A 26,421-nucleotide genomic window follows, 5' to 3' on the forward strand; every position below is an offset into this window, starting at 1 on the left:
ATTCTAATCTCATTAAAATTTTTTTTTATTGCTTACTGTGTATTCTTATGCTGTTGGATATGATTGTAGTTATCGCAGATGTACATTTAATCTCTCTGTTTGAAATCGTTGTAATTTTAAAAATACAGTTTTTCTTTTAAAAAAGTGAGGTTACACAGAGTACATTGAATCAGATATCAGGTCCTTGTTTTAGTTTGTGTTGAACATTTCCACAATATTTGTGTATATCTGGTTTATCTCTGGCCTGGTTTGATTTCCTGGAGCTACTCTTCAGAGCCTAAGAAAAATAACAATTGACACAGTATTTGAATAAAACTCTTTTCAGTGAAGTGATCTATTGTTTGTTTGGTTTTTCTTCAAATTCATAGAAAGCAAAATTTGAATTTTTTGTCCTTCTTTTTCCATTTAGACTTCTGTGTCCTTTTCAGTGTGTGTGTGTATATGACTGGTTCCTTAGAAGTTAAGCAACACATCTCACCTAGTCTGTGGTACACCTGTTGAGATCTGACCTATCTGTTTAGTACCAACACTGAAGTAACAGCACTTATGAGGAAGTTGAGGATGTGGTATTGTCTTAGCTCTCTTAGATTATGTGTTGTATGAAAAACTTACCTCCTTTACTTCCTCCCTACAGAATTGCTGACAGTATTGAATTTGCATGGCAGAGAAAAGTTTTGTTCAGAAGCTGGAGCATGCCAGTGCATCCAGAGAGTGCAGTAATTATCCATTATGGTTAAGGATTTTGTGGTTTAGATGTATGTCATCATGTAGGAGTGGAGAGCAACGACTTCCAGTGATAGGAAGCCAAGCAAGAAAATCCAGTGGTACTTAGGTACTGTGGGAAAAGATGCAGGTCTGTGGCAAAGGATATTCATTCTAGCATAATGGTCTAACCAGCTTAGGGCTGTCATTACCTGGGGCTGTGGCAGGGAAGTCTGTGTCTCAGGCCAGGACTGTATGTAATGAAATGTGTGATAGAGCATAAAAGTGGCTGAGGTGGGGAAAATTTTCCAGCTTCCATGTCCCGTGTAAGGGTGTTTGTTTTGTCTGTCTCCCTTCTGCAGTCTTTCTCTTTTGCTTCTCTCTGTCTAATCCTCTTCTGAAGGAACTTACTGTGGAAGCAAACTGTGAAGATGTGTAAGGAGGATCTAACAAGTGGTAGAGACTTCTTTTTCCAGTAACCTATGTAAACTCTTCAGCCTGTGGCCAGTAGGTATTGCACACACTGGAACTGAACATGAGAAATGCGTACAGCTTTAGTGTTCTAGTTTTAGAGAGACAGCACATGGCTGGCTTTGCAGAATAGCCCTGCCCCATCTCCCATACCCTCCTCTTGTCTCTACAGCCACTGGGCAGTCTTCCAGCTATAGTTCAGTTATGAACCTTGACCTCTCGTGTGCCCACAGCTTCCTTCTGCTTACTCGGCCCAGGGCCTGGGAGTATAGCCATGGAACTATTGCATGTCAGTTGTTTAGAGGTCTCTCCACATCTGCTAGAGCTGTGCTAGACCTAGGTGATGATGTCCTTGCCATGCTGCTAGTAAAATCCAGCCATGCTAGCTTATAGTGCAGGGTAACAATTGGCATCCTACTGAAAAGGTATATTACTTCACTAGAGACTGGGATCCTGATAATTAATAATGGATGTTTCTCTCCAACCTTCTGATTTCTCTTTAAAGAAAAAAATAATGAAGCACACCACCAAAAGGTAATAAGGTAAATGTTACCAAGATAAAGGACTTTAAAAACTTTTCTATGTTTTTTAAAAATGGACAGAAAGCTACTTAGCAATTTAAATTAAAATCTAAAACTACTGTGGCCCTCATAAAAGGGCAATTGCTTTCACTGGGTTTGCACTTCAAGAACATAGCTTGTATAAGCACCTAACCTCAGTACAGAGATCAAACCTTTGTAAAAATAAGTAAAACCATATACTTGAAAAGAATTTGATTAAGGTTTCCAAAAAAGTTTTTATTCTGGGAAACAACAGTCTCAGCAAAATATATAATAACAAATTTTACCCTGTAAGCTCCTTTTATGTGAGCTGTTGATTTCATTAGGAAGGCACTTTCCCTGGAGTCAGTAATGTTTGAGATTTTTAACTAATAATCCAAAATTTACTTCCATTTCAAGGGCTGTCTTTAGCCCCCAGTTTTATCATGTACTAAGAGAAGACATTTTCTGTGATTTCCAATCGCCACTGGATTATTCATTTCCCAGATATGTTAATTCACTCTGGCAAATGATGTCCTTTAACTATCAAGTTTGGACACAATATGGCACGACGTAGAGGGTATTTTTTCTAACAGTGATGCTGAAGCAGCATATCAAGGGAGTATGTTTGTCTGAAAGCTTTAGAGAGTGCATACTATGAGAAGAAACATATTTGGTTTTTTAATTGTCTCTTTTCCTATTTGATAAACTTTGTCTGTTTTGCTATTTGATAAACTTCCACTTTTGTAATTGAGGTCTATGCATGACATTCATTAGACCTTGTTTTTGAAGGCTGTTGTATTTTGACTTTTACTATTTAGCAAGATCTACACAACATTTTAGATTCTATAGTCACCCCATGATTAAGATACATTTTCCTAGAGCTTGTGATCTCTTCAGGCATCTGCATCCTGAGTAAACACTTTAAATAAGTATCTGGATCACCAGAGTATTTAGGCTTATAATATTAAGTCTAAACATTTTTGAATCTGTCTTTTAGAGCTAATCCATGCTATGTATTGTGCAACAGCCACATAAAATGCAGCTAAGTGCCATTACGTGGCACACTTAGGACTATTGTAAATGTAAGTGAACTTGGTGGGAGGAAATGATGATGTTTGACTCTAGTTCAGAAGGTTGAAAGATTTCTTTATTATAACTATAATATAATGCATTAATATACTATCTAAAGGAGATACTAAAACTACATACTTACTTTTTCTATTGTATCTAACTAACTAACAACTTGTGACCCTCTCGCGAGAGTCTAGACACAGGTGGATTTGATTTGCCATGAGGCTCCAACAATCCTCACAACAATCTAATCAAGCAATCACCCCAGGTAAACAATTCTCCAAACATTCTACATGAGAAAAACAAAGAGCAGAAATAGAAATTGTTTTCTCTTTCTTCTCTCTGTGCTCCTCTATAAAAAAATCTTGAGAGAGAGAAGAATGTGTTTACCACACAGGACTACCTGGGTATCAAGTCCAGCCAACATGGACTTGTGAAAGTAAGGTCCAGCTTGACCAACCTAATCTTCTATGACAAACTGACCAGCTTAGTAGACGAGGGCAAGGCTGTGTTCTATCTAGACTTCAGTAAAATATTTGACACCATCTCCCATAGCATCCTTCTGGAAAAACTGGCAGCTTCCTGAATGAAAGGAAGATCATAAGGGATGCACTTTGGCCCATACTTGAGAATTTATGAGGCTTCTTAAAAGTTGTGTGGATTCAGTGTGCAAGCAATGGAAATTTTTGTTAAGTCAAGTATATGCACTTTATGCAGATTGGTTTAATTCTTCTGCAAATGGCAGGAATTCTGTGATCAATTTGTTCATAGGACAGGACAAAAGTACCAATGGGTCTTTGACTATTACTTGTTTCTTATTGTACAGTATCTTCTTTGAAAGAAGCTAGAATTATATTCTTTTTCCCAATCTACATTTTTATTTCAGTTAGGGAAGATAGATTCCAATCATTGTGGTGCCTGTCAGCACTACAAGTGATAATGGTTAATTGGCTTACTCAGATAACTGTTTGAGATTGATGGACGCTGTTCATGTACAGCAGCTGAGTAAATATTTTTCCAGTAACCTTGAGCATTGTGGGTTTTTTTTATGGAATATACTTAAATGTCAAACCAAATATTTCTCTAGCATTTCTTATGTTACCATCTCTAGAAATTGAGTAATATTTCACAAGTACAATTTAATGATTGTTCTCTCTTTTTTTATTCCCCAAAAAGATTAGTTTTAATTGATTAATCTGGTTCCTTTTCAGCAGTTGGTCCCAATTCCTGTGAACAACTTGAAGGGTATGGTGAGGGGTGAGGGAAAATGCAGTTACTGTACAACTGACAAATGTTGCTGCAGCCTTCTGAAACCAAAGCAGAGAACAGACATCTTTTCAGTCCTGACTTTAAACAGCATTCAGTATTTTTCCTGTTTTCAGCAGCAGTTTACCAATTGTCCCTTAATAGGTATGAAGCCAGGAGAGGTACTGAAGGCTCCATATGAGTCACTAGGAAAATCTATGCTCTTTGCTGTGAAATATGGCCTAATTTCTATGTGCCGTATTATAGCATTGCTATTATGTAAGGCTGCAGTCCTTTCGTGCTGTGGTTGGTTCTTAAATCTTAGATTAGTTCACGCTTTAGGAAATACTGGTTTCATATTGTACCATTGTATCACTTAAGCCACAGTTGGCATGGTTGAAGTAATGATAATAATCAATATAGTAGTAGTAGTAGTATTACTACTATGACAACTATTGTTTATTTTTACTTCACTCCCCTGATTTCACCGTACTGTTTGGAAATCTTGTTTGTTTAATCTCAGATTCTTAGCATTCACAGCCAGAACAATAACCAAACTGCCTCTGAAGTACCTGAGATTTCAGATATAAGTGCTCTGTAGTTGCACAACACTAATCTGTGATCCTGTAACTTGTTGAAGAAATGGCAAGAGTGCTGAGCTGTGGACGTGGATAGGGCTAGACAACAATTCTGAAAAAGCTTCCTTTTTATCTGTGGTCAATCTGTCAGTGTGTTGTGATAAAGTCTCTTAGTTTCTTGTGTTTGTAACACTTGATCTATTTAAGTATTGATGTGAATGTATTTCTTAAAGCTTTTTCTTTGTTGCTTCTGTACAGTAGATCTTCCACAGTCACCTTTTCTTCTCCTGTGCTCAGTTCCTTCTTGGAAGTTTCATGCACAAATTTAGCCACCTTTCTTTGTCAATAGCCTGTTATTCTGTGTCTCCTTTTGTCATAAGGAGTCTAAATTCTGTCCTGTGTCATTCATCTGTGTTTATAGTTTTGTTAGCTCAATATGGCTGAATCACAGCTTTAAAGCTTACAACTTTTAGCCTCTTGCTCACTCCAAGTTGTTGTGAATAATCATTATTCTATGTCATTAAGGACTGAAATCTAAAAATTTTCTGTAACGTGATGGATCTTAAAACCAGGAGTAGGGTCTCAGTTTTAGTCTTGCAAATTCGGAATACAAAGGGATTTTGTATTTCTTTATTTTTTAACCTATCACATGAAATTCCCCATTGTTACACTTCAGTATTTCTGTAACCTTTCCAGTTGCAGCATGGCTCCACTTATTCTATCTAGAGATGTCCTATAGGTAGAATTTTCCACTTTTTCTACTGACTTATCTCTTGCTCAGGTTCTTCTTTTGTCTTGTCTTTCATTGGATTTCACATATAAACTGTTCCCTTTCACTTTCAAGGTACTTCAAAACCTGTCCTCAGCGATTTTTAGTTGGTTTTTTTTTTCCTCAAGAGGCCATTTCCTGCCTCAGATCTTGCTAGTTTCTGCTCCCATACTTTCAACTTTTTTATCAATTTCTCCCAAGCTGCCCTTTATGCTTGAAAGGAACTTCCTATAAATGTCTGCAAAGCCACTTCATTGTTTCTCACTTTGCTTCTGTTTAAACTTACTTTTCCTTTTGCTCATTTCCCATTTTTCCCTCTTTGTGAAGTTTACAAAATATCACAAAGAATTAAGCTCATGTTGTGCTAAAGTCGCTGTCTTTAATTATGCCCCTGTTGGCTTTTCAAATCTTGCCTTTTATGTTAAATTCAAGCCATCAGCTCCTTGCAGAGGTTATGTATCCTGTATAAGCAATATTGAGTGCCTGCATAGTTCAGTTGTGATCCGAGATGATCTAAACCAAGAGTAATGTTAATGTAAGTATTACATAGCACTTCATTCAGAAGGTAAAGATTTAGCTTTAACTAGAGTTAAAGCTAACCCAAACAGTACTTTAGTCTCTTTTCACCCCAAAGATGCACAGACTACTTGTCTGCTCTGATGTGTAATTTATCGTTACTTCCTGTGCCCTAATATCCTCTCCAAATACTTTCTGTCTTCTTCAGCTGTATTGTGTCCATTGTGTCTGCAGCTAAGACAAGATGCATTTAATTTTTGTCTGTACCTCTTATCTCTGTGTCAGCTATAAGATAAATTGAAGAGCATTACACACCTGTTCTTTAATTCCTTCTCTGTCTGTCTATACAGTCATACGTTGTACTCCATTCCAGTTGGGTGGATAATTCTGCTGGCCTAGATTTGAACTGGGTTTTGGAGAAGAGAGGCAGAGGGTGTGCTTTGATTGTTGCAATAGCTGGTCACAGCTTGTTGTAGTAGGGGCTGACCTCAGCAGTGGCTCTTATCACAGAGGTTTTCATGGCCACCAAAGCTGCTCTCATTCCCTGGCCCCTACAAGGGCTGCTGTCAGGATCAGAGCTGACACTACAGAACCTCATTCCCTCTTGAAAGCCAGGAGCTATAGCTGGGTTTTTCTCCTCACGGCTCGTGCTACAGGAAGTTCACTTTGCTGATGAGGGAACAGTCTGGAAGCTTTGTCCTGCAGCAGCACCTCCAAGCTGTTTACCAAGAAAGTAACCCTACCCCTGGAAAGAGTGTTGCCTTGCTCCCTTGGCAGCAGGGCTGACTGCACTGACCAAGTAGCTATTAAGAAATGGAATATGCTTTTGCTGATAAGTGAATGCAACTTCCCTGCCTGTGGATCTTGGCTTGCATTTTACTCTGGTTTTGCATTATTTTAAATTTCACTGAGTCTTTCACATCTGGGTGCTTATTTAGACCACCATGGAGAATGCACGTTTAAAACACTTTTTCTTGGGCTCTATTGAAGTGTGTAATTCAGCAGCATACAGTAAATGCTGATTGAGATGTTGCCTTTTTGAGTAACAGTAGTGTCTCTATTGCAGAGGTTTATCCCTACAACAAGTTATGTTCTTGAGACGAGTAAGACCAGTAAGTGAGTTAGGAAGTTCTTGATGTCTGTACATGCTCTTATGTATTATATACCTTATATAGCATAGCAGATGATTGATGTTTGGAACTGATTTATGCCCCATCAACTAGAAAAACAAATAGGTATACTGTATTTCATGTAAGATCATATATTTTACAGGAGTTGCAGAGTAGAAACCAAGCCATAGATAAGTCTGTTTGCCATCAATGTTGGGATTTTTAACCATGGCAAGAAAGCCATTTACATTAAAGACTGAGCAGTAACTGCAATTAGTCTAGCTTTGAAAACAGTTGCACCATACTGAACGGTGAAGCATTCCCTTTGCTTATAAATGGAAACTACAAAGTCGTGTATGCTTGAGTAATGTAAGGCTTTGTTGTTAAAGTTGCCTGTGAGTCCAATTTTGTCTAGAGTGTCTCTAATTACAGGAAGGTAAATGTAGCTGCTTAATTTAGAAAGTACAGTCAATGGAGCAGATAAATCACTATTGACAATCTCTAAACCAAATCCTTAATATATTTATTCCTGTGTTTTTGATATATATGTATTTACACGTTTGGTGGTTGGTTTGTTTTTATTTTTGTGGGGGTTTTATGTTTGGTTGGGTTTTTTGTTTCAGTTTTTGGGGGTTTTTTGGTTGTTGTTGTGGGTTTTTGTACTGTTTTGTTCTGAGTTCTCTAGTTCTTTCTAGAGTTTAATATTTGTTCATGAGAGCTACTGTCTGAAATATTCAATATTCTATTGAAAAGTAAATAAAAACTTTTTATGTAACTTTTACCATGAGAATGTATATAGATTATGTATATAACTTATCTACTTCCTCTCCTTATGCTCTCTTCAAATTACCAAAATCTAAGCTGACAAAATAAAAACATAGATTTTGCTGAAGTGCTTTAGTTACTTTTCTAGCTAATCTTTTCACTATTGGCAAGATTTTAATGATAGCTCATAATCTACAAGACACTGAAATAAGTCTTGCCTTTGTTGTTTGCATCTGCCAATTTGCATGTTCAAAATAAGGACTAGATTAGCACAGATGCCAAATTATGATGTGAAGAGTGAGTTTTTTTTTCTGAATTGTGACTATGTTGGTCTTGCTGTACTCCCTCACCTTCTGTAGATATGATTTATGCACACTTACTTATGCACACTTACTTATGATTATGCACACTTACCCTGTGCATATGTTCTCATAGCATCCTCCAGTGTGATTATCTGTACAGTTACAGCAATCTGACTGATTAAAAGACTCTGGAAGCAGACACTATGCACTTCTGTTCACTGCATTTCCTGCAGCCCTCACCTCTTCCATGGCTGCAGTATCATTAATGTAGTATTACAGGTATGTGTCAGAAGTGCTGTGGTCTGTTGGATCTATTAGGTTTCACCCTAAGGTCAGTAAGTTCAGATTGCTTTAGTGACCAAACTAAAATAGTTTACTAAACCAAAAATTTTTATTTTTGCTTTGGTCTCAGTTATGGGGATTAATTTCTGAAACCATCATTGTCCCTGAAGCAGCTCAAAAAATCTCTTTAAAGGGCTTTTAAAGTAACCTATGAAGGAGAGTAGCCACATTTTCAACATTTTGTTAAGAGAGGTTATACATCAAGGATAGGTTAAGTATTTTAATAAATTACTTTATACCCCCTTATTGATGTCCAAAGAAATTTGGGTGAGGGAAAAGGTAAAGGTTATGAATGTTTACTGGCACCACTCTGGGAAAATGAAGATAAATTGGCTAATGCTTGATGCTTTATTTTGTGCTTACTTCTTAGGAAAACATGTGGTTACTGGTTTTGTCTATGATTTTTTTTTTGTTTGTTTTTAAAATCTTTTCATCAGAATACTAAATTGGTATTTAGTATGAAATCACACCTCTTACTGTGAAAACATATAGGTTGATAGAATGCTTTCTTTAATTTCCCCTTCTTATTTTTTTTTTCTGAAAAATTCCCTGCCTCACTGACATTGAATTCTAGTTTAAGAAATTAGAATGCAGAACAGAATATAATGATAAAATAACTGACTAAAGTCATGGCAACTTGTTAGTTGAACTGCTTTTAGGGGCTCCATATGAAACAGATTTCAGAATGTGTCATTACAGGAGCATTGAGGTGCCCTTCACACAAAATCTTGAATCTGGAAGAAAAGCTGGGGTGGGTTTCTGAGCAAAGATTAAATGATAGGAATATGTTTTTATTTATTTTTCTATGAAATTCGCTGGTCATTAGCTTCATTGTAGGTCTGTAGTTTGCAGCAATTTTTTTTTTAGTTCTGAATTTGGTTTTGGGACTCTGCCTTGATTTTCTGTTTCAGAAAACAGAACTAGGCCACTTTCTCTTGTTCTCAAACAAAATATGTTGCACTTAACGTAATCTAGCCAATAATTTAGCTACTTGTTACTTGCTTTCTCCACAATTTTTTTTTTATTGTGGAATATCAAATCAGTTGTTGGACTGTCAGGCAAAATATCCAGAAATTCTTTTTTTTTTTTTTGCTACATTTTATCCTGTCCTTATTGATATTATATTGGAATTTGTGTGATGCAGTTTAGAAAGAGAAACAAATGTATTAGACGATATCTGCCTCTCTTTCTTTCACAGCTTTTCAGTAAATAAAAAAAGCAATTTACTGACCTGTTTTAAAGTCTTGACTTTAATTGAACTGTTCATGACAATGAAACATATTGAGGATTTTATTTATCCCCCTTCAGTAGCTGTTCCTGCTCTGTTTGAAGTAATTGTTTTCATATATTAAATGACTTCCACTCAGGCAATGACTCTGTCAGTAGTCACAGTTTGTACCCTGCCTGGCCCTTTAATGGTAATCTCTGATTAGTCACACTGTTCCCAGCCTTTGGAGGTTGTTACAATCTTTTAGAGAGGAAAGAGATGGAGGAGGATTGAAGTTATCTGTAAATAATTCGGCAGGTGGGCACTTCATGCCAGCTGTGAAAAAAAAGTACTCAGCAATTTAATCAAATGCCAAATATGAGCCAATATGTGCCATTGTTCTTGAACCCTGTGAGGCTAAGCATGCATTCTGCTATGGTGTGACTAACAAAGCCATAGATGGATTCCTCTTGATTCTGCATGGCTATTTTACCATTAGTTTAATTTGAAAGAGAGGGTAGTAAACCAATTTTTATGGTTGCACGGTGGCATTAAATGGTGAGTTTCATGAAAGACTAGTAGAAGTGATAGGAGTGTTAATTTTAAATTTTGTAAGAAAACAAGGAAAGCAAGATAGTTGGCTAGAAAGATTTGTTGCATTAAAAAAATACTGTATAAATCTTGTTGCTGTTGTGCTTGCTTATGCTATCCCTCAAAAAAGATAGGGCTTTTATTCATCTTGTTTCAGAAATATAGTACTCTCAGAAAAGACAGTGTGGTGATTTTTCTACCTATTTTTAAATAAATTTTAGGGAGGCTGCAAGTCCATGTCTTTCAGATGGGATGAGTGGCAGGATTATGCCTGTAGTTGGCTGATTCCAGAGGGAGAGGGAGAAGGATATGTCTGAGTGCAGAAGTGTGAGCTTATAAATGAAGGACAAGTCTCTTCAGATGTGTTACAAGAGGGTAGCACTTGGATCTCATTTGACATTCAGCAAGACACTTGGAAACAAGATGTTATTAATTTTCTGATGTTAAATTATTGTGTACTGGGTTAGTTTTGAACAGGTTTAAATGTACTGTGAAGAATTGTTCTTGGGGTTTTTTTTGTGGTTTTTCTTTTTCTTTTTTTTCCAAAAGTTTTCTAAAGAACTCCTCTAATACATGCTGGTTTCATCTGAGATAGAACTAATTTTCTACTTAGTAGCCGGCACAGTGCTGCTGTTTGGATTTAACAGGATACATACTCACACATTTAATACTGAAAGGTAAAAGAATACGAGCATCTGAGTCCGTTGAGGCCGTTCCCTTGTTTTTTGTGCTCAAAATAATCTTCCTTTTTTATTCCAGTTTATTAGGGTGGTTGGTATTCTATGACAAGCTGTGTTTTCTTGCTTGGGTGGATTTGATTATAATGACTCTGATAATTTTTCTTCTCAAACCAGGCATCACTTCTGTGAAGTGGCTGCTTAGAATAGCACCTTCAAACTCAGACGGTCTTCGCTTTTCGTACATTTCATCATGTCTGTTGATTTTGCTCACTTCTTTTTTTCTTTCTCCTATTTGTATTGTAAAGGCAATGCGTAAATCTTTGCTCATTCAGTCCCATTAAAGCCCATTAAAACACTTCTCTGGTGCACTGCCTTGGGCTCTTTATACTACAGAAAGGCAAGTTTCATTTTCAGTTGTAACAACTAAAATGAGCACAGAAAGCTGAATTTTAAGGTTAAACAGTTCCTGGGTTTTCACAGGTATCTGGAGTTCTGTTTAAAGAAAAATAAATCGGTCAAGGACTTGTTTTGCCCTTCAGAATCTTCCTCTGATAGCACTGACTCTTAAGAAGTGTGCAGAGTTTTGGAACAAAGTCACCTTAAAAGTGCATTTTTATAGTATTTTTGGTCTCTCTGCCTCTCCACTGTTTTCCTCGTGCATTAGTTGTTCATAACCTTTGAAAACACTGAGTTACCACAGTTCAGGTGGTAATTCATCTGCCATATATCACAGAGCAAGAGGAAACCTCCCTCGAGCATATCTGTTTCCTGAATTTGTACTTCTCCTATCTGGAGACGTGGGAAAATTAAGAGAGATTAAGATAGACCTGGAATATCTGCCTTTGTACTTCTCAAGGATGAAGTGCCAAATTTCTCAAACTTCCTTAAGAGATGGGTGCTATCAGTTGCTGAAACTTGCAAGGAATCTGTAACTTGTACAGTTGGCTGCTGTGATTGCTTAAAAGGAGAATGAACAAAAAATCCACTCCAATCAATGAAGCCTTCAGCTTTTATTTAAAACCAGAATTGATTGCAGTATGCATTGTTATTGACTAGTAAGCTAGTACTTAGCTTAACCCTTTGGCTCAAGCAAGAGTGTGAACACTGTCTCTTCCTCGCTTTCACCTGTCCATTCAACCTGTAACTGAGAGGTGAACAAACAGCACTAAGTGTTTCAGCCTGGTCTCCAGCTCTTTCCCTGCAGGGGAGCTGCTCAGTTGCTCATTGAAGCCCTCATGGGGCAGCTGTGCAGGAAAGATCACATGTGCCATCGGGCAGTGAGACTGTTGCCATTAAGGCTGGAGTATGGTCTAGAGCTCTGACCACACGGAGAGCTGCTGCTTTATCCCTTTGTCTGAAGTGCAGAAACAACTGGCTGGATTCTTCAAAAAGCAGAATTCTTTTATGCATCTGTGTTGATATCTCTCTCAAGTTTTACTATGTCAAGAATTATTTCATAAAATGGGGTTATCATTTATCTATTTATTTTGTTTTTCACCTTTCTTTTCTGGTCATAAGTCTACAGAGGAATTTGATTTTCTATTACAGAGGGAGCTTCCTTGAGGCTTCAATAAGTAAAGTGGAATTTCTTTAGGGAAATTTCCTTCTTGATTATGATGATGTATACTTTTGTGGGTATGTTGGTAGGTGTACAAGGCAGATGGTAACAGATAGTTCTGCAAGCTGCCATGTTTAATTTCCACATATTCATGAATTCTTCATAATCTGAAATTTCTTGAAAAATGTTAAATTGTGTGTTGAAAAGTTTGGGGGAAAACATAGAAAGCTTGTTTTGTTTGGTTCTTAAAAATACAGACTATCTGTCTTAACATAGTCTAACCCTGAAGTACTAAGGTTGCCCTTAAATTTCTGTCCAGGGCCCCCAGAGGTGATTGCACTGTGCGGGAACCTCCAAGTTACACTCCCATCACATATCTTCTTCCTGAAGTAATCAGTGTGTGTCAGGGGAGAGGAGGTAGCGACAGAAGGCTGTGTGCATCTTTTGTCTCTCATTCTGGGTTCACTGGCTGCTGTCTGCTATGCAAATGGTAATACAAAAAAGAATAGAGGAAGCAGCTTCGGATTTATATATGAGTCAAAAAACAGTTGGCTTTCAGACACTGGTAAATGTAAACATAGATATGGTTGTTTCTCTGTTTTTAGGAATACACTATAGATATAATTTTTGCCCAGACTTGGTATGACAGTCGTCTAAAATTTAACAGCTCAATGAAGGTGCTTATGCTTAATAGCAATATGGTTGGAAAAATCTGGATTCCAGACACTTTCTTCCGGAACTCAAGGAAATCTGATGCTCACTGGATTACAACTCCCAATCGTTTGCTTCGAATCTGGAATGATGGAAGAGTATTATACACTCTAAGGTGGGTTTTTATTATTTGGGTTGAAAAATAACCAAAACCCTGTTATGACCAGGGATATGAAAATAATGAATATGAACCAAATTTGCAAGGAATTGATTAAACAAGAAAATAAAAAAGATAATTCAATCATGAAAAAATATGAAATTCGTAGTATTGAAATATAATGCAGAGATAATTGCCTAAGGACAGCTGAAGGTGATAGTAAATTTTGATCTCATTTAGGTACAGGCAAGATTTAAAAAAGGATACTATATAGTATATAGCATCATGGTTGTCTGTCATTTATATTGCAGATAAATTATTTTTGGTCAAAATACTTCACAATCTAATTTCCACCAGGCTATATTCTGTAAGTAAAATATTAAATGCTTCAAATAATAAAAATTATAAGAAGTTTGATTAAAGCTAAGGCCCCAGTCCTGCTTGTAATTCTTAACATATTTATGCTTGTAAGCTATTAAAATCAAGAGATCTGTTCATCCAAAACAGGCATAAACAAACATTTTGGTGATAATTCTGCTTGGCAAATGGGAGATGTGTGTGCTGCTTTTAAGCTTAAGGCTATCTGTACTGATTTTTGAGTCACTTTTCAAACAGCTCTTGAAAGGCTGTAGTCTACAGAAAGTATTTTAGGGTCATCTCTGTCATATTTTTTAAATATGCTGAACAAATCTTGTAATAAATCAGGAGCTGATCAAGAAGTAGTCTATGCAGAGGATGCCATAAATATGATTTTGCTCTTAAGAGTTTATTTATTTCTTTATTTATTCATTTAAAACAAAATGTGGCACTTGTAATGACTTTCTTCTCAATCATTTATGCTATGTTCATATGCAGTATATGTTGTATGAACAATGTATAAATTTCTGATGTATCAAATGTAAGAAGAATTAGAATGTTTTACAGGGATTCTCTTCACTGAATTTTTTCTCTAGTATGCATCATTTGAGAGCATACAGACATCTCTGAAGAGCACTTTTTAGATGGTTTATTATGCGAGTTGGTGTTTATAAAAGTCTCTAGAGACCCCCTTCTGTTGACATGTTAATTTTTTTTTGTTTTTTTCTAATTAGCAATTGTAGAGTCGTACTTGGACTTTACCCTTCCATTGTCTATTCATTTTCAATGAAAAATTCTTCTAAAGAGATTCAAAGTAACAGAAGGAAATAAATATGAGCAAAAAATCGTGTGAGCCCTCACAGAGCAGTAGGTTAGAATTACTGTGTCAGAGAATGAGAAATAAAGTGCAACGAGCTGGTAACAACAGCAGAACAGGCTTTCTCCCCACACTGTAACACACAAACATCTGTATGGGTGAAGATATGGCCTGAATTTGACCTAAGGTAAAACAACGAGAGGTTCGTATCTGGCTTATTGAAGGAACAATAATACGATCTGACAGTGCTCCAGATTCGTGGGCTCCCCTGTATAACCACTCTGTCCTTGTCGGTAATTTAGGGGGCAGATGTGGTGAAAATGTTAACCAGCCTTACAGAATCTCCTCCGAGGGTGGCCCTTGGTCTGCCCATTGCACCATCAGTGATTCCAGATCTAGTTGTGGTGCTTTTAACACAAGGCTCAACTTGTTTTCTTTTTCTATGAGTGTTTAACTATCGAAAAACTGAAAGTGGAAAGTAAAGGCAGTAAATGCATAGATCATAGTTGACAAATTGGAAAAGCATCTCCATAGTGATGCAAGTATTCTGCTTGAAAGTGTAGAGAAGAGTCTTTTTTCCTCTCTCCCACAATGTATGCTAAGAAATACACTTTTCCTTATAAACCTTTGGTCAGGTCATAGTGGCAGTTTGTGTAAAATAAATACGTTGTTCAGAGACTTATAAAACTATCTGGCAGCATGTCTCAGAGTCTTTTCCTATCTCTCGTCTAATATGAAAGCATTCCACACAGTCAAGTATGCAAGCATTATGGCAATTTTTAATGCTGATTTTGGAAGACATTCTGCCTTTATATACAGTGTTGCCAACAAAGGAGGAGGTATTTTAAATGCAAAGAAGTCAGTTTGAAGTCTAGCCCCTTACTTTGGCTTACTAGTGAATGGTAGCAGACCTGGGTTTTGCACTTATTGCTTGGAAGTCCTGTGGAAATCTGTGATAGCATTTTCAAAAGCAGAAAGTGATTTATAAGTCCTAAATCAGTTCTAAAATGTTTATAAGTTGTGAATTATTTGAATGCCTTAGACATTAAATAGGTAGAAACATAGTTTGCTTTTTCGTATCCAAATACTGTTTTCACCAAAACTGCTTCCATGAGTATAGAGCAAGTCCAATGTGCCCCATGATTTTTCTCTTATGTAAAGCCATTAGATACAACGATGCCAAATGCAATTTGACTTGATAAATGTGTTCTGCAAAAACTTCCTTTTTATGCTATCATAAGCTCCTCTCCTTCCCCTGTCTTCAGACCCTAATTTTTATCCCTATTTCTTGTAGAGCTAAGAGATGCCCCCAAATAAATTGAAATTTAGGAAATAGCTTGAAATATCAATTGAAGCAACACAGATTCTCAAGTTGCATCCAGTAATAATTCCTGCTTTGTTCTTTGGTGCTAATGCTGGGTGTTGTTTTTCTGATACACAGGAGGCTATTCATAATATCCATTAGTTGGCAAAATTTATTTCTGTGCATGTTTTTTACTATGTAGTCTGAAGTGTCTGAATTCTTGAATATAACCTATTTTCTTTTTTTTTTTTTTTTCACCTTCCTTTTCTAATTAGGTTGACAATTAATGCTGAATGTTATCTTCAGCTTCATAATTTTCCAATGGATGAACACTCCTGTCCTCTGGAGTTTTCAAGCTGTATGTGGTAGAACACTTTTTTGTCCTCTTTACGTTCAGGCTTTAGATTTACTTAAATTTTGGCATCAGGAGAGCAAATGTTTACTTTTTAAAGCCTTGTGGCAAAAGAAAGAACTGACCATTCATGTTTTGACTAGATTTATTGCATTATTTAATACACTAATGAATGAGTTTAATCACATGCATTTTTTGCAACTTTAAAAATAGTCTTTTTGCTTAGGAGTCTAATACAGTGCCTATTCCAGTTAATGGAAATGCACTGTCCTGGAAAAACTTTGTTTTCTTATGCCTGCAAGACTTGACAACTTTGAATTAGTTCCCTATGATATACTTAAAAGGAAAAAATAAGATGTCTTCTCAACTTGCTCCTGTAAATGTTGAATCAGTACAAGAAGTCCTTTTCCTTTCAATGGGACTTAGTTTATATGAGCAAAACCGCAACCTTCAGGCTCTATTTTTTTGATGCAAACTATGTTAAAAAAAAATCCTAGGCAATTGTGCTATTGCATTAAGGTTGGAGAAAAACTCCAGTATCATCAAGTCCAACTGACTTGAACTTGTCCAGACTGAACACCAACTTCTCAGCTAAACCATAGAATGAAGTGCCGTGTCCAGTCGTTTTGTACTTTGTTTGTACAGTGTCTGTACTTTTAAGCTCTTTCTGATCATTTAACGATAATGTAATGACATATATGTTTTAATAGTGATGATTCTGAGCCAGTTTTTATTACAGGAGTTCGAGAATACCACTTAGATATTTTCTTAACATTTTTATTTACACAGTTTTTCATTGATCTTACATTTACTTAGGCTTAAGATTGAGGCCATTTATTTTGTGGTTAAATTTAAAGTGTATCAGAAGGACCATAGATGGTCTCCGATGCACTGTATGTACAGCCCTGATTTAGTTTATAAGTAACTTCAGAGATCAGAAAACATGCTTTGGTACATTCTGTGGCTGAATGTTTGGTTTGTTTTGTTTCATTCTAGATGGATATCCCAGAAATGAAATTGAATACAAATGGAAGAAAACCTCTGTTGAAGTGGCAGATCCAAAATACTGGAGATTGTATCAGTTTGCATTTGTGGGGCTACGAAATACAACTGAAATTTCTCATACCTTGTCTGGTAAGGCAAAGTGTTGAGTTTTATTTTGTGCAATATCTATTTAGATCGAGACTAACAGATGAAGATACAACCGAAAAACAGATGTCATATAAATATTTTTTATTATTTTTCTTAATTTTTAGGTGATTATATTATTATGACCATATTCTTCGATCTCAGCAGACGTATGGGATATTTTACTATTCAGACATACATTCCTTGTATACTCACAGTTGTTCTTTCATGGGTGTCATTTTGGATCAATAAGGATGCAGTTCCTGCAAGGACTTCTCTGGGTAAGAATGTCTTTTTTCAGCCTTGAACCATCTGGTACTCTCAAGGAATACAAATGTGCAGCAGGGAGTAAATTAACCACAGTTTATTCCCCTTCATATTATGACTGTTGGTCATTCTCTCTCCTGAACTGCAACATTGGGAGTGGGACAATCCTGCTGTAGTTGCTCGACGGTTTAAGGAAGCAATGCTGAGTGTGGAAATCCTGATCCAAGTTTTGTGGGTCTGCTGTTGTTCACATAAATACATTTTTTCTTCTGTATGTATCTTTTATCATCTCCAGGGACTGTCATCTGGCAATTATTAGTTTGACACTTAACATCATGGAACAAATGAAGTCATTACTATGTGACTAAAAATGGAGAAAATCTGGTTTAGTTCTTTTTTGTTGGGTTTTTTTTGTGTTGTTTGCATTGTTTTTTTTTTTTTGGTTGGTTTGTGTTTGTTTGTTTGTGTTTGGGGGGGTTGTAATGATTCAATTATTCTTTTAGACCCAGGATATGACTGAAAATTTCCAACCAAAGTTGCACTTCAAGAAATTAAGCCTATAATTCACAAAAACTCCTGCTTTTATTACAGACAGTACTGAAATGGGTTGCAACTTCTAATACAAAGATTCTGTGTTAGCTTCTGTGTTCTGTGTTCAAAGTCTGTGTTAGTGTCATCTTGGCTGACCTGTTTAGCACAGTGTCAGTCTGCTAAATTTGACTGTTTAGGGTTTGTGTGCTGCTTGGAGAAAAGTTGCAGTCACCACATAAAGCCTAATAAACAGGTATACAGAGTGCACAGGACACAGCTTCGAGCTTAGCAGGGACAGATGCTTATAGAAGAACTAGTGACAGCAGTCTGACAGATTTTGGAGGAAAGGTCAGGAGCTGAGAGTTGCATCTTAGGAAGTTAGAGATGTGAGTTGATTTTCCTCATCAGTTGTATTGTTCCCACCCTACACCATTCCCACCCTACAAGATCATTTGCAGAAGCAAATGCTACCAGAAGCATGAGCCCACACTTCAGCTCCCTGCCTTTCCCACTGAAACTGGACCACCAGCAAGCCTGTCAGATTAATGAGTCAAGAGAGAAAGTAAGCAAGAGCAAGCATGGCTCAGTAGCCTAATGAAAAGGTAAGGGAAGAAAAATCTCAGTCTTGGACCCTAACTTTATGTTATTTAAAAGTGATACAAAGTTTAGTGAAGAGAGTCTAAAGTCACAAATAAATAAGTGAAAATTACTTTTGATAGTTTTAGACCTTGATGCAGAAATCTCATCAGATTTCTTTGACTGACTAATCATTGAACATCATTGTGGATTCTGCCTAGTTACAATACAATAGTTACAACAGGAGAAAGGTGTTCTATTGGTATCCTTCTAGTTCTGTACTGAGTTTTTTCTTTTTACAAAGTACTTTTATATGCCATGAACCTAGAACTCTGTCTTTGATGTCACAGTTAAGCTGAAGTTTTCAAGCTCTCACTTCAGCAGTACTAGCCTTCACCTACCCAAGATGGAATACAAAGTTTTGTAATATCTTATTTACAGCTCCCTGCAGGTAACTCTGAACTCCTTTCATGTAAACATGCAAAAGCCATCACTTCACAGCTTGTAGGATGACTTTTCTTACATGCAAATGTTCTGGAGAAGGAGAAAAAGAGTACCTGTCAAATAGACACAATTTTATGGAAAGAGAAATTAATACAAGAAAGCCAAAACTAAGCAAGGTTTATCATAGCAGGTAGTTGTTTTGCTGTTGAAGGTTTGCTCCCTGTGACAGCTCCCTCTGCCTTTCACATAGCAGACAAGGCTGGAAAAATGTGTGTCTCTTTTTGTCCTCTCTAAACGGAAGTTGGTACAGGGAATGGTGGGTGCCACTTCCCACCTGGAGGGTGTGCTGAGGTCTGATACCCTGAAAAGGCTGGACCTTTTTCTCTCATATCTATTTGAAGATCCTGGAAGATTGTGGTTTCCCAGAGCAAAAGATTTGGGGTGATTACAGATATTTAAATATTTAGTTATACAGAGAAATGCCAAGTTGATTTTCAAAAGTATCTGGTGAGAGTGAAGAACTTTTGAAGAGCACCGTGGTTATCTGTTTGCCCCTTTAGGCATGTAATGCCATTGGGAAATCTCTTGGAAAAACACTACTGCCTTCCTGTTGTAGGGACCAATGATTCCATGTTTTGATTTGTGAGCCATAGAGAATTTTAGCCTGGTGTAATGTGTTTGTTTGTTTGTTTTGGTTTGGTTGTTTTTGTTTTTAATAATCTTGTGCATGTAAATAACAAATTATTTCTGTGTTCAAGTATTGCTTTTCAAAAGAAAGGTCACACTTTAATTTTGGACTACTATGTAAATGGATTTGCATCACCCTGAAGTATCAAATAGAAGAAGAAAGTGTTAACACCTTATATACGCTAAACTAATGAAAAGTGGTATAGTTGAGATTTTGAACACATAGCTATTAAGGACAATTTGTTCTTTTAATTAGCTTGTATGTAAGTGAATCAAGGAAAACATTTTCTATTACTTAAGATACAGTGTTGAAAGCATATCTGGTAACTTAGACAATGAGAGCAGAAAGCCGTGAATATCATCAAATTTGATCTTCTATGTCTTCTTCAGAAGCAGACAATTGGAAACATTATTCATTTTTCTTTTGTTTACCAAAAGTTTGAAATCATTGATAAGTAATACACCTTTTATTTCTGAATGCATCATTTTTAACATTTTAATCATTCGAGCGAAGGGACTTCCTTGTGCTTATAAAATTTGTGTGCTTATTTGTACCTGTTTTTCTACTGTATTTATGTGTACATTTCATGTCAGATTTATAATACAGCTTCCTCTATGATCCCATGGAGGATGCTGCATCCATAGGGATGGATTCTTGCCATAGCACCAATGTACGTGGATGTAATCAGTGGTGAACCCACTGACCCCTCCTGTGGGTCAGTCCTTATATGACTCATCAATTAATTAAGAGCTAATATGATTACCTTTTTTGGTCACAATATGATTTGATTACCTATACATTTCCCTCTTTCTGTCCTTTTTTCTTTCTTTACAGGGATCACAACAGTGCTGACCATGACAACGCTGAGTACAATTGCTAGGAAGTCACTCCCAAAGGTTTCCTATGTGACAGCAATGGACCTTTTTGTTTCAGTTTGCTTTATTTTTGTGTTTGCTGCCTTGATGGAATATGGCACCTTACATTACTTTACCAGCAACAAAAAGGGGGACAAAGGAAAAGAAAAGAAGGCAAAATCTAAGCCATCAGTAAGTTTAGTCAACCAAGAAAAAAAAAGAAATAGAGTGGTTTTTATTGTAGCATTCATTTTGAGTGACTGCTTCTTAAGTAGAAAAGCTAACGTTCAAAGATAATTAACACTAATGTTTATTTTTTCATTTTTTCTGCAGTTGGAGGCTTGTACTAATTTTGTGTAAATACAAGTAGTGAGCAAAGGGTTTAGATGATTTCACATATGTGAATGAGGACACATGAACCTAAGGTGGAGAGTGGTTTGGTATAATATTCCATGTCCTTGGTGCTACTAGAACTGCCCATGAAGTATGTGCCCGTGGAGATGGTTCTGTAGGGGCACAGTGCTTCTGAAAACAGCACCTGGCAAAGAACCACAGCTAAAACTGTAGCAGTAAAGATAATGTGCATGGACTGAAGGTATGAGGATTTCTTTGGATCTGCATCACCTAATTTAAGTCTTACAAAACTTTGCAAAGGAAAAAATGCTTATTATTGGCCAGTATTCTGAATCCCACTACAGAAATTCTATCTTAACTCTTTTCTAAATTGGCTTCCATGTTTCTTTCTGGTTAAATTAACCTTCTGCTTTTGCAAGCTGATGTTTTTATGGTAAACCTCCACACATCTCAGGATCAAGTATTACTCAATTTTAAGAGTCTTTCTGTTTGCGTAGTAAGAATACTGCAATTTCCAAAGAATTTATTGTTGGAAGTCAGTACAAATATTTAAAGGTAGTCTTTAAAGTAAGAAAACATTGGAGAGAATAAGAGAAAGGAAAATGTTATAAAGCCCCTTTCGAAATCATCTCATCAAAAGATGCAGGAGCATACCCGGACCATAATTCCAGTTGCCTTTTCTGAATGAAGGCTGAATACCAGCTCTGTATGAGGTGAAACAGAAATTGATATGAAATTACAGAAGTAATTGCAGGTATGGGAGTGCAGAAATCCTGTTATGATCCATATCCATTCTGCAACTCATCTCAGCAAGAACTGGTGTACCCATTCTGAGCGGCACTGCTGTGGGCCTGTCTCTTATGGGGGCACTGTGAGGCTCTTGGGGCTTGATTCCAGGGAAAGGAGAGCCCTTAGGGTTCACCTGCTGAGCTCGTCCAAGGGGATCAGCTGTGCATTTAGGACAAAGCTAGTGATGAAGTGTTAATACTTCCCTGTGGTGCCTTGGTCAGACATCACTCTGATCCTCAGATAATCCTGCACAGTCAGGAAAACTGGAAAATGGAAAGCTCAAACCTGCTTCCTGTTAGTGGTAGAAACAAATGTGGGCATGACAGAAGGGGCAGAACGCAGGCTTTGGCAAGGGGTCACCTGAGTTATGAGGGTAAAAGGTAACTGAGGATGTGGGGGCATCCCAGTGTCAGCACAGCAGATTCAATTTCAGGTTGCTGCTGCAATGAGGTCTCAACAATGCTTGGTGAGTAGGGTGTTGATAGGTCTGCTCTTGGCATGCACAACCCAGAGAAGGCAAAGTTATCAGGATGTACTGCTGTATTCAAACCAGGCAGATATTAAAGATCAGCTGCTGACAAATCAAAAGACACTGAAGTAGTTTGCAAGTATGCTCTATTGAATGAAATAATGCCACTTTGCAGAATCTGTTCACACATCACCCATGTGTGCAATAATCTGCCAAGTGCTTTGAGATTTTCAGTGCATATGAAAATTTTAAATGCAGAATAATGATGAGGTAGAAACTATGAAACTTACTGAATAAATAGCTGGAATTTGCACTAAGAATAAAATTAGCAATATAATACTAAAATACTGTTTATTTGTGTTTTACTGGGTTCTTAAACAATGCTTTTTATTTCTAAGAAGTTGAAGTTTTTGTGCATGGAATTCTTTAAACATGTTATGGCTAAAAGACCGTACCAAAAAAAAAGAGATTGCACAAAAAAAAAAAAAAAAAAGAAAAAGAAAAAGGGAGAATTAAATTTAATATACTTAGATGCAAGGATTCTAATTTGATAAGAGTTTTTCTGGTGATGTTTTATGAAAAGCTGTGACTTTTCTTGTTCCAAATAAATAAAGAAGGCATCTAATTAGTTAATAAGTCATACCATTACAAATACTTTTCTTCTTTTTTTTTTTTTTTCCCTTTTCTTCTTCGCCTTTATTTTTGTCACAGACTTCTATTAATTCCCTTTTCTTGTAGTTACGGATATGTAACTCAAAAAAAGAGTTTAATTTTAAAATTCAGTTTAATTTCTTCTGAAAACTCATTTACAAGTGATTTTTTCCTTGGGAAACTTGCCTTGCATAGATCTTCTATTTCTACTGCAAAATGCAATAAATGGGTTACTATTCCAGGAACTGATGCCAATAAGCCACAATAAATGATCTTGTGGAAAAAAATGGCAAGATTTTGCAAATGATTACAGCAGTTTTATCTTAGAAAATATGTGCTGGCATCATTCAAGAAAGGTAATATGAATTGGCTTATGCAAATCCACATTAGTAAGGGTAATGAGTTTGGGCAGGAAAGATTAAACTTAATTAGTTGTGGATCTTGTTCTGATCATCATTTCACCTGAAATGAATGTATCACCTGTGCCATGATCTCCACAGACAATGGCTTTCTTTTGTACGTGTATTAGTGTTATTGCAGAATAATTGGGTTTGATCCTATCAGAGTGTATTATAAATGATCTCATAATACATGCTGTTTTATCTACAATTTCAGTCGGTACATCCATAAAAAACCAGCATGTACTTCTATATCAACCTGTTGTGGGTGTTTTGTTGTTTTGTTTTGGTTTTTTTCAGTTTCTGCCAATTTATATGTAGGTGTTTTCTTGTAAGGTGTTGGTCTTTTTTCCTCTTTTCCCTCACATTGCCTGTTACACACATTTTATGTATTTCCTGTAGGTAGTTAAGCCTACAGGATGACTGTGTTTGCCTCTCTCCAGCCACCTCTTCAAACTTGTAATTCAGTAGCCACCTCCAGTCTGTGCTGGTGATGTGAACAGTGGAAAGCAGTACTATAATTTTTTCCTTCTCCCATGGTGTTTCTGTGTTGAGGATTCCTGTTTTACCCCACTAGTAGAAACAACCCATGCCATAAATCTTACATGGGCAAAACCAACAGTGGGTAAATTTTTGTAAAAGCTGTGTAGGTGTGAATCAGAAATAGCCAACTTTCCCTGTTTATCTTCAGCAGAGTAAAGACTTTTTCTCAATTTCAAAAAATAAATGAACTTGTTTTTCATGTTTTATAAAAATAAGCCCTCTTTGCAATGCCTCAAATTAGGATAGAAGCATGTAACGCCTTTTTTTAGTATTGTCAGTATTTCATCATAACTAAAAAGAATAATGAGGTCCTTCAGGATGATAATTAGCTCACTAAGTCATCATGTATAATAAGTTTTGAAACAGCAGTCTGTGTGAAACTTCCTCTGGTAGAGACACTTTTTAAACAAAGCTATTTGAAAACATGGTGGATACTGCACTGCATTAACATCATCCCTTGGGATATTGGGTAAAAGGTTCCTGAAGCAAAAGAATGTCACCTTAACAATGTATAGAGGTCTGTGTACTGGCCAAAGCAAATCCCAGGAAGTGGGACAAGAGGACTTTAAAGCATAATGAGAAACTAAATGCTGGCTTCCCACTTTCCATGTTTTTTCATGTGTTTTCATTGTCTGTCATATATAATTGGCTAATAATATTCAGTTAGATTTTCTCACTGCTTCCTTTCCTGCTGTTTTATGTCCTTACAAGAAAAAATATGAAGACTGTAGAAAAGAGAGAACAATATAAGAGTAGGGTTAATGTAACCCTTCTCTTTGGTCTGAAGATCTTAGAAGAGATGCCAAATGTGGGATGGGGTGGAGTACGTTGAAAGAGGATTATGGAATAGTTTAAAACAGCTGTGAGATTTAGAAAGAGAAGATAAAGGACAGATTAAGAAAGAGAGTATATTTTGAAACAATCAGGAAAACAAGAATGATGCATATAAAACTGTGGAGAAACAAAGAAATAAAAAGGGAAAAGGTGGGTTGTGTTAGTGTGAGTAAAAGGAAGGTGGAAACGCAAAAGTCACAAGTAAGGGAATAGCAGACACTATATGTACTAGGCAATAAGCCACCCAGATTTTTTCAATGATAATTATAACATATTACACTGAGTTTTTATTAGATACAAGAAGTTTGTTGTGCCCACAGAAAGTAAAAGTAAGAATTAAGAACTGAATTAATCATTGACTTGAGTGGCAATCTCCTAAGGAGTCATGTCTTGGATTCTAAAGGGAGGGTGTATTATTTAGGGATTTAACATCTGAGGGTTAGATGGCGTAGCCTGGCCTTACGTGTCTAAGTCTGTTAAACTTCAACAGTGATGCTGTGCTAAACCCATTAGCCTTTTTATTTTTGTGAAAATGTAGCTTCCAGAAACACATCTACTGTCCTAAGGACTCCAAAAGATGGGAGGACCATCATTCTTTTGTTATTGGTGATTATAGCCTGCTTGTGGACTTGGTTGTGGCCCAGTTGTCAAGAAGTGACTGACTTCAAAATGTTTGTCTGTGTTGTGTAGATGGGATCAGCTAACCCTGTCTGTGTAACTAATTATCTGCTATTCCCAAATCCCAGCACAACCCAATTTTCACTGTGGCAGGTGAAAGTAGTTCATGATCTTTTGCCTGCATGGGCTAATTACATGTGGTTCATAATTTTCTAAGATCCCCAAACTGTTTTCTTTAATATAAGATATATATTGTGCTGAAGGTGATTATATTGCCAAGGCTTATGGAATTATTTTATATGAGGATTAAAACACACAAAACTATATTTCCCTTTTTTTTTTTTTTTTTAAGAAACCACCTGCAATTGCTGTTCGACCTGGATCAACACTAATTCCAATTAATAACATTAATCATCTCCCTGAACGTGATGATGATTACGGATATGAGTGCCTAGAAGGAAAAGACTGTGCTAGTTTCTTTTGTTGCTTTGAAGACTGCCGCACAGGATCTTGGCGAGAAGGAAGAATACACATCCGTATAGCAAAAATTGACTCCTATTCTCGAATCTTCTTTCCAACTGCCTTTGCATTGTTCAATCTTGTTTACTGGATTGGCTATCTTTATCTGTAAATTTCAGAGGTTTGACAAACTCAGAAAAAAAATACTAATTGAATAGTCATTCATACTTTTAACTGAGCAAATATTAGAGCTGGTCCAAAATGACTCAAATTGTTTGTATGCTTTAAAAATTTGAAACAATGAGAGGAAATATGATGATGTAGTCTCCCTCTTGTGATCAACTGTAGAACTGATACTGGTATTTTTGAAGAGAACATCTTAAAATAAATATCCCTAAGATTTATCTTTCTTGAACACACATACATACATTTTTTTCCAGCTCTAAGAAAATGCAGAATCACAGGCTATGCTATTTAACTGAACTATCCTACATAAGCTCTCAATTTTAATCCTAAATGACAATGCAGAAGGATTTTTGTAGCATCTCTTACACCTTTACAAAGAAAGCCTTAATTAAATGGGATTAGTTACTCTCATCCATTTCATCCATAAGGTGATGATTTTATTAATCCCTAATTTTGAAAAGTTGAAATGTAACATTTCTCTTTTCAATCAGCCATTTGTTCTCTCCAGTATGTTAAAAAGTGTGATTAGATGATAATTAATCAATTC

The 26,421-nt window shown here is 36.4% G+C and overlaps 1 protein-coding gene across 1 annotated transcript in view; it reads left to right on the forward strand.

The window, feature by feature from the left end:
- The window catches only part of GABRG1 (gamma-aminobutyric acid type A receptor subunit gamma1), a 51,009-nt gene extending 25,149 nt beyond the window's left edge, over nt 1-25,860 (forward strand). Inside the window, exons 4-9 of the mRNA XM_053940768.1 lie at nt 13,054-13,274; nt 16,009-16,091; nt 17,082-17,219; nt 17,342-17,494; nt 20,554-20,765; nt 25,582-25,860. Coding sequence (XP_053796743.1) covers nt 13,054-13,274; nt 16,009-16,091; nt 17,082-17,219; nt 17,342-17,494; nt 20,554-20,765; nt 25,582-25,860 — 1,086 coding nt within the window. The remainder of the gene's footprint in view (nt 1-13,053; nt 13,275-16,008; nt 16,092-17,081; nt 17,220-17,341; nt 17,495-20,553; nt 20,766-25,581) is intronic.
- The last annotated feature ends 561 nt before the right edge of the window (nt 25,861-26,421 follow it).

The sequence above is a fragment of the Vidua chalybeata genome, chromosome 4 (genome assembly GCF_026979565.1).
Source record: "Vidua chalybeata isolate OUT-0048 chromosome 4, bVidCha1 merged haplotype, whole genome shotgun sequence".
NCBI lineage: Eukaryota > Metazoa > Chordata > Aves > Passeriformes > Viduidae > Vidua > Vidua chalybeata.